Source organism: Rhinichthys klamathensis, unplaced genomic scaffold (assembly GCF_029890125.1).
Source record: "Rhinichthys klamathensis goyatoka isolate OS25496 unplaced genomic scaffold, OSU_Roscu_1.1 h1tg000899l_1, whole genome shotgun sequence".
NCBI lineage: Eukaryota > Metazoa > Chordata > Actinopteri > Cypriniformes > Leuciscidae > Rhinichthys > Rhinichthys klamathensis.
In genome coordinates this window covers 423,255-441,693 of record NW_026607247.1, presented here as the reverse complement: position 1 = coordinate 441,693, position 18,439 = coordinate 423,255, and the positions used below count along the sequence as shown (strand labels likewise).

General features: G+C 38.7%; 1 protein-coding gene across 2 annotated transcripts in view; it reads right to left on the bottom strand.

Annotated features, from left to right (window-relative positions):
* osbp2b (oxysterol binding protein 2b) overlaps positions 1 to 18,439 on the bottom strand; it is a 73,988-nt gene that overhangs the window by 13,532 nt on the left and 42,017 nt on the right. The window contains exons 1-2 of one of the 2 annotated variants that reach the window (XM_056244034.1): positions 15,315 to 15,683; positions 1,231 to 1,481 (exon numbers count right to left, since the gene is read on the bottom strand). In XM_056244034.1, coding sequence (XP_056100009.1) covers positions 1,231 to 1,481; positions 15,315 to 15,528 — 465 coding nt within the window. In that variant the 5' untranslated portion in view covers positions 15,529 to 15,683. Of the gene's footprint in view, positions 1 to 1,230; positions 1,482 to 15,314; positions 15,684 to 18,439 lie in introns of those variants that run through there. The other variant, XM_056244032.1, reaches the window with a different exon arrangement.

Sequence of the window (18,439 nt, the reverse complement as noted above, 5' to 3'; positions counted from 1 at the left end):
TAGCATGAAATTTCATTCACCTACACTACCTTTTCTAAAGTTTGGGGTCAGTAAGATTTATAAATAATATTTGTATTCAGCAAGGATGAATTAAATCGATCAAAAGTGACTGTAAAGACATTTATAATGTTAAAAAAAGATTTATTTCAAATAAATTCTGTTATCTTTATCTTTCTAGTTAAAAAAATTGTTTCTAATTTTTTTTGTCAGTTTTCACAAAAATATTAAGCAGCACAACCGTTTTCAAAATCAATCAGCATATTATAATGATTTCTGAAGGATCATGTGACACTACAGTAATGTCTGCTGAAAATTCAGCTTTGCCATTACAGGAATAAATTACATTTTAAAATACATTTAATATATTTATAATATATTAATTATAAAATATATGATATAAAATATATTTTAAATTCTAATAATATTTCACAATATTACTGTTTTTACTGTATTACTGATCAAATAAATGTAGCCATGGTGAGCATAAGAGACTTTTTCAAGTGTAAGCTTGGCACAGACTGGTGAGTTCAGTAAAGTTCATCAAAGTTGAAATGGGAACACACAAGACGAAATAACCTTCAATATTGATTTCCATAACTGAGAGTAGTGATACCAATCCAAAATTTGATTTAGGAAATCAAAGACACAAAGGACATCCATAAAAGTGAGAGCTATTCCTAGACTTGTATTGATCACAGCAGTGGAAGCCAGTTCTACCTTCATTGATTACACAAAAAAGAAAGAAAAACAATCTTCGATCCAGGTTTTTGCAACTACGTTTGACTTTAGAGCCACATTGAATATGAAATTTGAGCACAGATTAGGATTTTCTCTGGAAAGGATTCAAAGTAAAACTGCTGTTCTGGGGCTGGTTTCACACACACACATGGGTCTGTATGATGAAGTATGTTAGGGTAAGAGAGCTAATACTGGATTAGGTTTCAATTTGTCCATTTTGATAAATGAACCACAATCTTTCTTCCCACTCTTTCTGAACATTGCTCAATCATACTGACCATGGCAATAGGGACTGAGGAAAACACTGTCCCGATGATTGAACACACTTTTTTTTTTACTTTTTTTATCAATTTAATGTGTTATTTCTGGCCCCAAACCTTTGAACAGTTGAATTAAGATTAATTTTAAACAGAAATGAACAAAATAGCAGTAATTAAAACCTGACCCAACTGATATTCTGTGGTGGTAACAGAAAGTTAGTTCTGTACTTACATTGATCATAGCATTGGAGGTGATGCGAAAGAGGGTGGCTCTCTCATTGACAGCCTTGATTTTCTCTCCTCCCTCCAGAGGCACACGCAAGGTCTCGAGCTCACTCAAAGAACGCTGCAGTGCCGCTCCGTGCTTGGCTATCAGGTCATTGCATGTGCTCAAGTCATCCAACTTACTGGCCAGAGTCTTGAGAGTGCCCTGGATCTCACTGTGGTCTGACTGAGACGTGGGTTCCTCGTCCGCCGAGTCATCTACACAGACAGAAACACACACAGAGAGAGAGAGTCAGAATAGAAGTAATTTTCATTATTTCCTTACACTAAACCTTTTAAAAACAGAAACAAATCCCCAGAGCACAATGTGTTTTCCAGCTGTTCTCATTAATGAGTCGAGGGCACAGCTCCTCCTAATTTCCCTCATTAATTAATGCTGATTTTACAGGTGGCTGAGGCCCCGATGGTCGATATTACCATAGTCACATATGCAAACAAAGCACTGCCATACTAAATCAAAACACACACACACACTAGATGGTGGACAGATAGTGACTACACAAAAATATATTACCTTTTAAGAAACCTGAAATTTTCAGATACAAACATGTTTTGTAATCAAGTCAAACTAGAGAACAGAAGTTCTGAACTGGCAAAACTCATCTGTGGATAAGTTGTAGGGTTAGGACTGTAGCACAAACACACAACTTTAATTTAAAGTCTTATAAGTAATGCTTCACACAAAAAATAAACAAGTACTTTTGACAAATAAAGTGCTCTGAAAAGTACAGCTCATGAAAAGATTAGTCTGTTTTCAACATACAGTGTGTGGGAATATTGATACTGAATTTGTATCTGCACAGAACTGATTGGTTATATAAATGAAACAAATAACAATGAATTCAACTTTAAAATCTTTTTTTTTTCTCAAAAAAAATCTTTAGCTTTCCTAAAAACCCTAAACAAGTTCAAGATATTTCCATGTTTTAATCTACATACAACACATCAGTAATAGCCCACTCGTGACTTTTTAAGCTTTTATATGTTTTAAAGGAGAACTCCGGCGCAAAATGAACCTTTGGTCTAATTACACATTGTTACCTAGTCAACCGTTATCTGAGATTCGTTTTCATGATTATCGAATGTAAATAGTTTTATCTCTAAAAACAGTTTAGCCTATAATGCTAGTATAACGCTAGTATATAGGGCATAGAGTAATGACAAATAAAAATCGCTTGTTAATACCACTAACAAGGCTCAAAATAGCCCCACACTAGCACGGTAGCATAATGAGGGTCCCTACCTTCAAACCGAAGCATTGAGAACTTTGCCAGTGTCCAGACAGTTTAATAAGAAGATATTTTATACATACAGTCAACTTCGCGTGTACAGGCAGAAGCCATCTTTGAAAAACAGTCTCTACCAGTCGATCTACGAACGCCGAAGGTAGGGACCCTCATTATGCTACCGTGTTAATGTGGGGCTATTTTGAGCCTTGTTAGTGGTATTAACAAGCGATTTTTATTTGTCATTACTCTATGCCCTATATACTAGCGTTATACTAGCGTTATAGGTTAAACTGTTTTTAGAGATAAAACTATTTACATTCGATAATCATGAAAACAAATCATAGATAACGGTTGACTAGGTAACAATGTGTAATTAGACCAAAGGTTCATTTTGCGCCGGAGTTCTCCTTTAAGGCAGTGGTTGACAAGTGTCTAAATGGAACTACAGAGGTTATCAGGGACATTAAACGGCATCACGCAGAACAACTGAACTCATCTGCACACTAGTTCACTTTTACGGCTTTGTTGTATTTACACTTGTTCTCTGGCAAAATCTTAACTCAAACAGTCCAACTTGTCGATTTTGAATAAAGATTGATAGAGTCGTTGGAAGCTTAGCAGCGGTGACGTTGAAGTTGGGTCGAGGGGGTAGTTTGTTTATAGCCTTAATTTAGCTTGTTACTCTTGGTGGTTGTATTTAGGCTTCAAAATTCATAGGTTGTGTTAATTTGTGAAGATAAACCAAATGCGTAAGAATCACAAACGCTTGTTGGAGTAGTAGAGGGTTTCCCCCCCAAAAATATTTCAATTGAATTGAGATCCGGACATTGACTTGGCTCTTTCAAGACCATCCATTTCCTTCTTCCAAGTCATTCCTTTGTGTACCGAAAACTTTTGCTTTTATCTGATCCTGACCTGCATCTATTTCCATAGGTAGAGTCTAAGACCACCATATTGGTTATGTATTTAAGTAGAAAAATAAGCAATGCTAACATAAAATGACTTAGTGTGCCTGATATAGGCTATAAACATTTGCTAGTGGAAAGGACGTGCTAAAAATAAATGATAAATAGTTTGGATTCCCAAGTGTTCACTCTGCATGATTTCACAGCTGCCATAATTAGGTTCATTGGCATGTGTGGACACACTCCCACACACACATTTTCACACACACAATGGCTCCCTTCCAGTGACAGAAGTCACATAAATCTGGAGAAATCGCATCAGAGCAGAGTTGCAGATGCTGAGCTGAGGTTATGACAGAATCATGCAACACGGACGCAATAAGGCAGCTACTCAGAGTCACATTTATTACGTCATACAAATAACAAGATGAATTTAGAAAATGCATGTTTATAAGATAAAGACGCTGCAGCTAATCTCTGACACAAGAAAGAACGTTTGGGGAGAAAAGACGTGGCATAGTGCGTGTGAGAGACGAGGACATGGCAACCTCGTTCAGAGCAGCGGAGCAGGGCAAGGGTGAGATTGATTTGACTGTGTTTGTTCCTCCTCAGCAGAGAGCAGAGCAGCCGTCAGCAAACTGTTCAAAGACTGAACACATTAACCTTCTCATGACTCAACAATAACATACGTAGATAGAAAACATCGTGTGTGGAGGCAAAGGGGTCACTTTAGGGCACTGTAGAAAGAAGTTTAGTTATGTTAACTAAACGAGTGTCTTCTATGACCTAATTCCAGGTTTAAACAGTAATTATTATGCATTAAAAAGGTCTCTCCTGCTTCTCTGTTCATTGTTGTGCTGGGTGCCAGATTAACCACTGAGACAGTTCAATTGAATAGTCCATTTCAAGAGCTTCTTCTTTTCTCTCTTTCCATTAGCCGTAACAGACACACATGCGCACACACACTGGCTGATCCTGCGCATACGTGCGTATGTGTGAGCCGTGTGTCGTGTGACTGCTGACAGAGGAATCTGTGGGAATGTTTCAAACAGCATATTACCATACCAAGTACTTTTTGTGCAGTATGTAGTCCTATATTGTGCACAATATGCTAATTTGGTTGTGTGCGCATGGAACACCAGAATACTGTACATATGACAAAATGTGCAGAGCACACTGTAATTGTGTCCCACAATGCAACTTGGACAATGGACTTCAAATGAATTAATAACTGATTTGTATTGTTCATATAAATATATATTACAATTATAAAATATGTTTACTTTTCATTTTTAATTGTTTAAATTTTTTTTAAAATAAAATGCAGTATAAAATGGCATGCTGAAACATATTTTTATATTTTACATTTATTCATTTAGCAGACGCTTTTATCCAAAGCGACTTACAAATGAGAACAATAGAAGCAGTTAAACTAACAATAGGACAACAATATGCAAGTGCTATGACCCTTCCCAGTTTAACCTAATCTTTTTTTTTTAAGATAATAGATTAGAATAGAAGATAAAGTGTTAGTATTAATGAATCATGTGTTGCCGAAAAAGATGCGTCTTCAGCCGTTTCTTGAAAATGGCCACGGACTCAGCAGCTCTGGTTGAGTTGGGCAGGTCATTCCACCAGCATGGAACCATAGACAGTATAAGAAGTGGACAGAGCCATCTCATTGGAACTCAGTTGAGACAGTTGAAGCCCATTTTTAGCGATTTTTGAGCACTTCCGTTCCTGACGCACAGACTCAAACCGACTCAAACTAAGCTTGATGACGTGAGCAACCTGTCTGACAGACGTCAATCTTCTAGTAGCTGTGCGTGAAAACTGCCAACGTTAATCTTGCAGAGACGGGGAACTTGAGCAAAGAGTTCTTTGGCGTGAGTGAGCAGGAGTAAGTATTCCGTTGCTTTTATGGACTCATTATCTATGGGCTTCTCCCTTGACGGGACCTCCCCCCAAATGCCTGCGAGCTTCTCCTCCTGTCTGTATGGTAATTTCTGTACAGCGCGACAGAGAGTCGAGTGGTTATGATGCAATCGTTAGCCTATTTTTACAAAATCTGTTTCTACGGGGCCATAATGTAACATAGAAGGTAATGGAGCCCTTTATACATTGTCGTGTTTCTTTAGAAATAAATAATGGACAAATGGAGTCTTTAAACGCCTCAGATGTAAAGTTATTCGCTGTCAAAGTGACGCCAAAATGAATGGGAGTCAATGGAAATGCTAACGCAAGTGAAGTTCTGCTACAAGATGGCGGCACCCGGCCGGCTTCAACTTGCGGTCGAAGGATTACCCCCTTGCATGGAACAGACCAGAAAAAGGCCAGAGAAAGAGATTTAGTGCCGCTATGAGATGGCACCACAAGACAGCGTTCACTTGCAGAGTGCAAGTTTCTGGATGGCACGTAAGTCTGAAGTAATGAGTTTAGGTAAAAGGGAGCAGAGCCAGTGGTTGTTCTGTAGGCAAAAGTCAGTGACTTGAATTTGATGCGAGCGGCAACTGGCAACCAAATATATATAAACTATGTAAAATGTTTTAAATGTGTACAAAAGCAAATTGCCATTTTACCTTACATTATATATACTGTATAACTCCAAATAATAAATAACCATATGGTGAATGGACTGCATTTATATAGCACTTTCACAGACCCAATGGCCACCAAAGCGCTTTACATTTTGCCTCACATTCACCCATTCATACACCGACGGCGGTGTCAGCCATGCAAGGCGCCATCCAGCTCGTCGGGAGCAGCTGGGGTTAGGTGTCTTGCTCATGGACACATCGACACTTGGTCAGGTGGAACCGGGGATTGAACCACCAACCTTCCGGTTTGTAGACAACCTACATGAACCACTGAGCCACTGCCGCCCCAAACCATATATACAAAAGAATACAGAGTATGCAGTATAAAAGTATTTAATCTCTTTCCTTTACTCTGTGAGGTTTAATCCTGAGCGCACACACATACAGTACAGCCAGAAAACACACACACAGCTTTACATTAAGAGCGGTTTTCACCCTGTCACCCTTTAGCTTTAGAAGAGCTGCTGATGAAGGTCTGAGGGTAATGTGCAGCTGGCACAGGGTAAATCTGCTGTGCGCTGGAGATTACAGCTCATTTCCACAGCAGCTTCTCTTTCTGGAGAAGGACAAGGTGGCTTGCTATTTTATAATACTTACAGGCCTTATCCTTCTGCAAGACACCAGTCATCATAGAGGTCTGTTCCAGATATGTCACAGTTTTCAAGCACAACACACAAATATCTGTTTACAAAGAGTGACATTACAGAAAAAGGAGCTCGATACAAACCCATCTGGCACCTCCTGTCTGTATTTACAATCTAAAATCAGATTAACATCAGATTAAAGAATTAACTCCTATATTAAATTGTACTTTAGTAGCATATTATCTTTGACAACTAACCTTTTGACCAAATTTCCCTAGTTCAGTTGTATGCATGGAATATGAACATTAAACTACATGAACATTAAACTATACTAAAGTATGATGTACAACCTACCAGCATGTAATGATTTGGTAATAAATCTGAGAAAGGAATTACTTCAGAATGAATAAATGTATAAGCTAGTTAACATGCCTCCAAATGTACTGTACCGATGCCACTGCCAACAATAGTTCACATTCACATAGGATTTAAAACGGTTTTCAAGTTTTCTATTACAGAACTCAAAAGATTAAAAAGGATTTTAAGAACCCATGTAAGAAGTTGGGATAAACTCTGCCAGCTTTCACTGTAAGGTTTACAAACAGAAGATGGTCAAACTGAGCAGTGTCCTAGTGAAGCTGAACTTCTTGCAATGCCAAACAATGTGTGCCATTTTTGTCTTTATTGTCAAGGCTTCAGGGAGTAATGTGGGAGATATAATACAGACTATAATTTCAATTTAGAAAATGTAAGATTGTCCCTGCATGTATATAAAATTCTATAGTACACACGCCAAATAATTGCCCAATCCTCTAAGAAAGCACATCATGTTTCAGCTTGTATTTGCTTTTTAAAATTATTTAAATTGGATCTAAGGATGCAATCTCTTTTGCTTTTTGTCAATTTGAGTGATAAAAGCATGGCCAGCTGCAGATGAAACATGATAATGCAGATATTATGTAGCACTGCAATGAGCAGAAGGAAGCGTTCAACCTTCTCCAGCCACTTCTGAGTCTATTAAACATACAAAATTATGTAAATCACCTCCACAACAATCTATAGAGGCAGTTGTGGCCTATTGGTTAGAGAGTCGGACTTGTAACCCGGTCGCAAGTTCAAGTCTCAGTGCTGGCAGGAAATGTAGGTGGGGGGAGTGAATGAAGAAAGAGCACTCTCTACCACTCTCATTACCCATTACTCTGAGGTGCCCTTGAGCAAGGCACCTAACCCCCAATCGCTCCCGGGCGCTGCAGCAAAAAAAAAAAAAAAAAAACTGTGTGTGTGTGTGTTCACTACTCACTGCTGTGCATGTGCACTTGGATGGGTGAAATGCAGAGCACTAATTCAGAGTATAGGACACCATACTTGGTGTCACATCACTTTTCTTTACACCAGCAGTTTTTGACAATCAAGATTTAGACAGAAATAAATTACAAAAAAAAAGATGCATAAAAATACATGTTGTTAACTTAAGGTAAATAATACTCTTGGACAGAATAGAAAAAACTGTCATACATGAACACTCAAAAGCAGGTTTTTGGAAAGATTCTTTCTGTAATTAAATTATAGCAGTGAGGTTAAATTGTTATTGCCTGTGGGTAAAAGCTGTGCCTGGGAACGTCTGTTCTGTTTCTCAGATGTTAAAGGAGAAAACAGACAATGACTGGAATGGCTGGAATCTTTAAGAATAATCTGGCCTTCTTAAGTCATCTATCTGAATTATGTCATGGATGCTGGGTGCTCATGGCCAGTGCTGCATAATTTATGCAAGTGTCTTTGAATAAAAGTGTCTACTAAATGCATAAATGTCAATGTACTGAGAAAAAAAAAACGGGTGCTGGTGTGGATTCTTTCTTGCTGTTGTTCCACGAGCAAGACTCAACATACCTCAAGTGGGATCAGATCCATTAATGATAATGAGAAAGTTACACTACTAGACAGTCTCTGCCATATCATGACTGACAAAAAGACTTTTCTAGTGTTGCTGTGTATAACAAAGGTCACTATAAGTTTACTTAGAGCCAATAGTAAGATTTTAGATACAGGCTCCACAAAATGAACAATAGTGTGTGTCTCTAAATAAAGGTTACTAATTCACTTGTTGATTTCTGTGTAGTTCATACTGTAAAACTCATAATACTGTATGTCACCATAATTATTCATTTTCATATGCAACTGACAATAGACTGACTTAATAGCAAGACTCAGCCTCCCTCAAGGGGAATCAGATCCACTAATGATAATGAGAAAGTGACACTAGACAGTCTTTGCCACATAATGATTGACACATTGGTAAACCTGATTAAGGACTCAGAATAATGACTGTAATTTAAACTTTTAGTCATCAAACAATATTATTTACACATCAGGTTCTGTTAGGATAGAAATCAGGGCCAGGCCACAACTAATGTGCATAGTAGAACTGTACTTTTCAAAAAATAATAAAATAAAATGATATATATAAAAGGTGTCACCAAGCAACATTAGGAATTACTATAGATGCTCAATTTCCATCTGAGAGCAGCAGCACATATGGAGCTAGAGAGATCTTTGTAAAAGACAAAGAAAAACAATGCTTGGTTGTACTGTTTGTCACTCAAAGGTGAGAAGGTGGTAAAAATCCTTTTAAAAATGCCGCTGCTCCTTTCTGTGAAAGCTCTCAGGTCCTTGATATGAAACTTAGATTGAACGACAATAGAGCTGATTTATTGACAACAAAGCTTGGTATTGACTCCCATGGATTAATCGATGCAGGAACTGCTATGGATCACCTTCACTTACTGCTGGAAATAGTAGTTTCCCAATGAGAACAAACAGTGATGACAAGACAATTAACTAAATCACAGTCATTAATTAACTCTATAAATTACTACTTTAGACTCTAAGCTGAGTATTAAAGTGTTAATGGTCACAAATAACCCTACAATTAACGGTTTAACGGCACAACAATGACAAAGACATAACATTGTTTCTTGAATTGTAAAACCTATATGGGCCAGATTCAATTCCTGAAAAGAATGTCCTTTAAAATCATTGTAGGATTACCTCAAACTTGTCTTAAATCCCCAAAGCTAAGATGTTACTGTTAATGAATTTTTTGGGTTGTTTCATATATTAAGTACTACAACATAAGACAGCTACATATAATACATATTATTACTACTAGGGATGTACAGAAGTTATCTGAATGACACCAATGATTGATAATGTGAACATTGATTGGTCATGATTATGCATGACATGATTTTGAACAACAAAATTGAACAATACAAAAACAAGTTAAAAAGGGACCTCGTTTTTAATTTTATAATTATGACAATTTTTAGGCAGAATTCAGCACATACAGTATTATTATTATATTTTAGGGTGTTCTCCCCAGGTCCTTTTCAACTGACTGTTTGCACTAATCTGTAGTAAAATGATTTGATTAAATTAGTAAAAAGAGTAAAATGATTTGATTAAATGAACTAAATGCACTGAATCCCTTTGCTGAAATTATCATCATTACTGCCATCATCTTACATGTCAAAACATCCAAAAAAACCCAGAAGCTAATGCTGTCTAATGAGGCGAAAAACATGGTTATTATTTAAATTGCAAAACAGAAGCCAAATATAACACATATACACTATTTTTGTTACAGTGTAGCTTAAGTTATTCTCTTTTAAAGGTACAATATGTAAGAATTTTGTATTAAAATATCCAAAAATCCCTTGCACAGTGTGATATATTTCCTGCAGGTTGTGTACTTACAATATCCCAAAAGTCTCCAAAGATTTTTTATTTCAGAGAAATTCCAATTTTAAATAAGTGGCCGTCACGGAAAAAAAATGTCGCCTGTCAATGACGCAATATCCGCGCTATTCTCGGTTTCTGTTCATACTGCCATAGCATGACGTAACCATGGCGACAGACGCGGACAACTGCGTAGTGCGTAACGTTTAGCGGCATGCAGTTCTTGTTTCTTTCAAACATAGACCATGGCAAGCAGACTTTGGGACAAACAAGGAGAACTAAAATGAGGATCAATATCAGCGTGGCGTTTTTGAGATGCCGAGAGCTCCACGTCCGTGACTAACTTGGACTTGACAGAGGCCCTGTCCCAAATGGCACACTCCGGACTTGTGGACTTCCTCAGAGTCCACACTTCGGTGACGTCATGTAGTGCAGACCTATAGGGCCCTTAGCACGAGTCCGCGAGGGCGCATTGAGAGGTATTTTTGGGACAGACTCAATTGTCACGCCGGAAACAGGAAGACGGTCTGATTGTTGTTATGGACAGGAGCTACAGGTTCGGGGAAATATGCTGCCTATTGTTGTTGTGTTTACATATGACTCAGTAAAGCCCTGACATTCTGTTCTATTTATTTAATGAATCATAATGCGATAGTATTATATTATTAGCCTATGTTTGAGACATCAACCACTGGTCGATGATCATAATGTTTGTATAAACTTGTCATAAAAACTGTAATGATAATTACACTTAAATATTTTCTTCTCAGCCATGTTAACAATTGTCCGTGAGCGAAATCTCCTCCCATCCGTTGTCTGATTGGCCTTTCGCAAGGATTCCTGGGTAGTTAAAGTGCGTGGAGCCTGCATCTATGCAGGCTTCACGGAAGACCGCTTCAAGGGTACAAAGGGGGCGCTGCTGAGCACACTTCAGAGCGTTAAAATGCTAAATGGGACGGCCTACGGACTCGTAGACTTGGCGAGCACGCGCAATTTAAGTCCACGAGACCGAAAGTCTGCATGAAGTGCGCCATTTGGGACAGGGCCAGAGCTTCACGAGTCACAACTTGACAGCTTTATTAGACAGGTGAGCAAATGTACATAAAACAAATCAATGTTATATAACGTTAGCTCAACATGATGAAATGTTAGAATATGGTCAGTATGTTTTTCTAATGTTGATCTAGCTTACTGCTAGTTTCGTATAGCAAACGAACTAACGCGTAGTATAACATTATAACTTTCAACACACATTTAAATGCCATTTAGTGTGATAGTGTAACGTTAGACCAAGTGAAGCAGCTGCGTTACCTCTCAAGTTTAATTCGTCTAATAAACTGACCTGTGTGAGTAATCCAGCACTTGCGGGTAGTTCGGTAGAATTAAATGTCCTTATTCCTTTATATCCGCGGGACTCGCGTGTGATATCTGTCTCTTTAGCAATCGTGACCTGCTTCATACCACTGTAATGTTAAAAAACATGAATGTTTGCACTCATCCATAAACATTATTAGATCCATCAGCTTGACAGCAAGTCCCATCATTCAGCTCATCACTGCGTCATCAACCTACGCCTTTGTTATTGTTGGAAACTGTGCCCTCTTGTGGCGAAAAAATCTTACATATTGTGCCTTCAAAGCAAAAATGTTTCTCAAACTTACTAGTCTTTTAATAAGGCAACTGGCTAGTGCTGCTGTGTATAACACAGGTCACTATACAGTAAGTTTACTTAGAGCCAATAGTAAGTGCACAAGATTTGATGATTTTAGATGCAGGCTCTACAAAATGAACAATAGTGTGTGTATCTAAAAAAGGTTACTAATGCATTTATTCACTTATGTATAGTTAAACATACTGTAAAACTGTCTCAACATACTGTATGCCACCATAATGATCAATTTTCACCCTCATATCCAACTAACAATAGACTGAGAGAAATGAGTATGTATTTATAGCTCAAAATAAAAGCTGGTAAGTGGTGTTGTTTTCTAAAAACAAAGGTTATTGACTAAATAAACTGGCTGCTGTATAACTGCTTTATTGATTTTTGTGTGGAGGACATACAGGAGAAAAGGGCTTCATGTTCAGTTCAAAATTAGAGCAAAGACTGTGACAACTGTCAGTGAGGAACGGATCACACATTCAGAACCGTATATGTACAGTCAGAGATTACGATCTGCATGCTTGTTTTGTACACATCAGTACAATAGTCACAGATGGACAGAGAGCTTTTGGGTCATCATATCAAAACAGGGCATCACCGTCAGTCTTAAGAGGGTGAACATGCATGTTTGCATAGTATCATGATAGGCCATCGTATGTGGAGGAAATAGATATCCTTCAGTTCAATGTCACTCTGACCCACAACACTCTCACACACAGTAGCACAGTAACTCTTTTAGTTATTGCATAAATGATGCAATGACTGAAAGACTCCACCATAAATAACCATACACAGAGAGAGGGGACAAAAAGTAAAGTACTATTTAAACAGCATAATTTGAGAGCTAAAATCAGGAAATATGGCCCAGCCTCACTAAAAAGACTGTCCAGTTAAAGCAAATGTTAAAAGCCCTTTCTTCTGCAAAAGACAAAACATGTTTTGTTTTTTTTTAGAAACATTTGTAACCAAACAACATTGGTGCCCACTGACTTTCTTTGTATGGACACTTTAAAAATATTTTTTGTCCTCTGCATAAGAAAATCCTACAGGATGGAACGTTGCTATTAACTGATGTTATGCAACTAAAATGTAATTTTTCCAAAAGAAAATGCTGTATTACTGTTATTACACATAAAGCTCTTTCTGATTATGCTATGTTAACCACTTGACAAAATAGTGTTGTCCGATTTACTTTTTGGGTACAAACATGTTACTCGCGGTAAATCAAGAAAACAAGAGATTTATACAATAAGACTAACCTTGCTCTATAGTTCTCACCAAAATGAAGAGAAATAATCATGTCAATTACAGTTACTGTGACTAATACTGAATATGTAATGCAAATGTAAAAATATAATGGAAATGCAAATACATTGTTGAATGATTATAAACATGGTATTTTGCCTGTTTATGCCTGCAGTACAGTGCAGAAAATGATATGACAACAATAAGGTCTAAATGTAACTGGCCCCTCTAACAGTACACCTGGCCCCAGCTTGGCCCCCCCCAGTTGAAATGGTCTAGAATCGCCACTGTTCAGAAGTCAGGGCACTGATCGGGGAGTCTTCCATTTTAAGGGCTGACTCAGTCGCAGAATCCTTCCAGTGCACTGAAACGTTCGCCCCCTAAAAGTCCCACAATGCACCGTGAAAACCAGGGAGCATGGAGGCTCACTATGTTCACTTAACGGAAGGTCTGAAGCACGGAACTTTAAATCATGTGAACTCACTACACATAAATGACACGCGATAGATGTTTTTAAAAATACAAACCATTATTTTATTATATTTCAGCATAAACATACCTTGTTAGACAGGTAATGAACATAATCTAGATAAAATGTATAATTTATTTAGGGCTGAAATGTTGCACGTATGCGTAGCAAGCAAAGTATTTATCAAAATATACTTTAAAAAACATTACAAGTAATGACAGAAAGATATCCGCTCTGCTGTTGTTCATAAATACCAGTAGTGATGTTGTACAATGAGGTCACATCACCGGAAATAGAGTCATTAGTGCCACAATGTGTAGTGAGACAGCGTCCTTTACTGTCCTTACCAGTGTGCTAAACACAATATACTGGTTCACAAGCTCGGGAGCTGATTGAGACGCACCCTTGGTTTCAACAGAAGGAAATCGAGGGTAACGCAGATATGACGTCATTGACAGGCGAAGCAATGACACGGGACGATACACTGGTTAAAATAGCTGTTTTATCTTCGGTATAATGTGTACACAAGTTAACAAAATATATAACATAGTTCTAGTGTTTTGGGGTATTTTAATGGAAAAGAACTTTCATATTGTGCATTTAAGCAGACAGCTAACATGTTAGGCAGCATAACAACTTGTGCTCGTAATGATTACAATATAAGGATTATGTTACAATTTAAGGAAAATATTTTGAAGTTTTGCATGTCAATCCAGTCAAGATCCCTTGACTTTGTTATTACCCCATGGTTTATTCTGCATCGTATCACATTCTGTCTCCAGCACTAAGATCATACAGATTTCTGTCTAAATCTCTGGCATCGTAAATTAGACTTGAATTGACTATTCATTTCCTCAAGCTCAAACTTGAGCTCCCTGTCAGCCAAAACCTGTCTGTGAATCTTAGTTCAGTACTGCTAAAGGTCTCACAGCTGCTGCACGAAGAGCTCAGGAATGATCCAAGACAATGACTGACTTTCATTGATCACACTGATGCAATTGATGCAATTGAAGGGTCATGAAACATCATGCCCTGTATAACATAAGACCATAATCACCCATAATGCATCACGTTCTATGTACATCTTGCGCAATTCTATCTATTATGCACCAAGAATTTGATACAGATCACATTCAGATAGGTAAAAATCACGTACAGTAATGGCAGTGTTTGAGGTATGATAGCATGTCATTTTTTTGTAGGACAAAATGTGCAAGTCTCTTCCAGTAATATTAACCACAAACCTTATTTTATTCATAAATCAAAAACAAATATTTAAAAACTTTTTCAAATTGACGTCAAGACTGAACAGCTGTGCTGTACTAAAGAAGAGCTCATTCACAATCCACAATACTGAAAGCAATCTTTAAATCGACGCACAAACACAATTCAGAGACAGAGAGAAAGTAAAGCTCCACATGAAGTCAGGAGCATCATGCGCACACGTTACAATGTGCTTGGACACGTCAATCAAACACTGGACATGACAATGAGGCGGGGGGAGGAAGTGCTGACCCCACACTTCCTTGCAAGAAGACCAGGAGAACGAAACACAGAGATTGATTACAGCAGAACAGTTAAGAGTCGGTTTGCTCATATCCTACCTCTGAGGCAGGTGAGGTTCAGGAGATGACAGAACGAAGAGGAACGAGTCGGTGCCCGTACGAGAGCGAGAGGAGCAGGAGTATGCGATAAAGATGAGGAAGTGTCATCTCTTCCTCCGGTGTGAGTGCACTGACCACGGCTGAAGCGGCTCAGACAGCCCGAGCTGCAGAAGGAGCGCACCGTTCCCGGCCCCCAGCATGCTCCACTCTTCATTCCACCACACTACAGGCCTGCCGCTCCTCTTTCCCTCCTCTCCGCTCCTCACACACTCGCATACACTTGCTCAACCAACCGCTGCACAGGAAGTATGCCGGACTACTATATCAGCTGGGGAGTGCAGGGGGAAGCGGAGTCTTCTCATCCGGCATCACAGACGCGTACGCAAACACACACGCTCGCTGTCATGCTGCAAAGGAGCAAACACTTCTCTCTAGAGCCAGCACAATTATAGACCTCACCGGCCTTGATTTCACATCCTCGCTATCCCACTTCACCTTCAGAACGCGCACACACACACTCCGGTAGCGCAGCATATTGGCATTCCTCTCCTCGTGCACAGCTTAATGCAGTGTAGAGTAGGACAGAGTGAGGGGGAGGGAGGGATACAGTAGTCTGCAGTACACTGCTGTCTTGAACACACCTTCTGTCCTTGCTTTCGCATTCACACACCTCCTGCCATGACTATCCTGAGTTTAGTGACGAGAATAAGTAGATGTTTCTTCAACTACAGGCACATTTACGTCCTACGGGTTGATGTTTATTTTAGTCAAACTGAACACATTTTAGGTTTATCAGTTTTGAAACGTAATAGTAATTCATAATATTATTGTTTTTACTGTATTATTGATTAAATAAATGCAGCCTTGATGAGCATAAGATACTTCTTTCAAAAACATAACAAAATCTTACTGCCCCTAAACTTAGTTGAAGAAACACCTAAGTAATAATCAAAGCAACATTGCTAATGTAACCGGTCCTACTTAAACCAGTGTTTCCAATGTGGTAAAGAGACGATGAGACCCACCTTAGGACCCCAGTAGTATGCCTGATCTAAAACTGTTCTCGCGATAACTTGTTGTAGCTAACGTGAGCTGTTTTAGCTTGATGTGGTAGCTTTATGTAGAATGCTAAATCCCGCTGCTATAGCCCTACAGCTAAATCCCGCTGTTATGTACAAGATAAGATAAAATCAGTTTGTAAAAACATTTTAAGCAGGTAGTCTAGCAGTTTTCTGCCATCAAGTAATATATTTATTTGTATAGCGCTTTTCACAGTACACACAGCTTTACAGAAAGACAAACAGCTATTGTATAGTAATTGAATTGTATATGTAGCCTAAGCTAACTAAAAAAAACACAATCTATTTAATTTCAAACTCAATTTAATTTCACAATCTATAGCTTCGCTTACATACTAGTATATGAAACGTATAAGTTAAAAGACATTAATGGTCGTTATAACGTAGTAACGACTAATATAATAAAGGGATTTTGTCTGATTTGTAACCAAGCACTACAGCGATTACCCATAAAACGTGCTTTATACCAATCGGATTGCTTGGGTCCTAAGGTGTGCACCTCTTGAGGCCAGGGGAGTGAGGTTTACATGCACAATACTAGCTTGCTTCTGTTACATCAACACTGCTGTCATTAAATACAAATTTTACAAATACATTTTTTTGAACAATATTTATTATCACAAGTGCTTAACACAAATAACATTACTTTGTGTAAAAGCAATAACAAAAAAAGTTTCAATTAGAAACCTCAAATTCTCATTACAAACTCCTGAGAGGACGTCACTCTGTTCAGCCTCAGCAGGGCTCTATGTCCGCTGCAGTGCTCTGACCGTTTAAAGCAGGGCAAGGTCACTGATGTGATGAAACAACCACACACACACACACACACACACCAGAAGAGTCGTGTGCCACTGTGCAATACACAATTACTTCTGCTGCACCACAAAGTCACCTTCAGTAATGTGTGTGTGAACACGCATGGAATCCATCAGGCTCAATTCAAATGATCTACACTGACAAATACAACACAACATGGATGCCAGTGCACACGCCAAAAACACACTCTCTCTCTCTCTCTCTCTCTCTCTCTCTCTCTCTCTCTCTCTCTCTCTCTCTGCGCATGCGTGAGCGTCTGAGCTGAACGGGTGTGGAGGGTGGAGTGCGAGAGCGTTGGCCTGCGGGCTGTGTGAGTTTTCTAACTTTTCTTCTTTCTTTGGCAAAGTTGTTGGTGTATTTGTGGAGGTTTTGCTGGAGTTAGGGAGAGTAAAACGCTGTTGTTCAGCGTGTGCTGTCGGAGATGGCAGCATCGGAGAGCGTACAGCTTGATAAGCTGACGCGGAGGAATGGCATTAAGGTCATGCCCGCGGAACGATGCTCTATAGAAGACTGCAGCATAGCAGTTGCGCAAGTTGTGGGATATAGGAGTATTTTGTCGGCATCTAGGATGAACAGTGCAGCAGTTGTATGAAAACATTGAGAGTATACTCAAAATTAATGGAGGGTTGAGTGCTCCTTTTAAAGTTACAAGAGGTGTTAGACAAGGGTGTGCACTTTCCGGCATGTTGTATGCTTTAGCCATTGAACCTCTGCTGTTAAGGATTAAGGCAAACATTGATGGGTGGAGTATACCGCAATCTGAGTTTAAGATTAAGTTATCAGCTTATGCTGACGATATTGTGGTTATGATAAAAAACCAAGAAGAAGTAAACACTTTACAGGTAATTTTAAAAGAGTTTGGTAAACTGTCTTCAGCTAAAGTAAACTGGTGTAAGAGTGAAGCCATAGTTGGCGGAAAATGGGAAGGTAGATGCCTTCCTAAACTACCTGGTGGACTTGAGTGGAAGAAAAGTGGTTTTAAATACTTGGGTGTTTATCTTGGAGATGATTCAATGTTGCAAAAAAACTGGGAAGGGGTTTTGGAAAAAACAAAAGGACGTCTGGAAAAATGGAGATGGTTGTGGCCAAAAATGTCGTTTAGAGGACGTGTGACAATTATTAATAACCTGGTGGCTTCAATGTTCTGGCATCGTTTAGCATGTATTGAGCCGCCAAGTGGACTTCTCGCAAAACTGCAGGCTGTAATAGTGGACTTTTTCTGGACTAAGC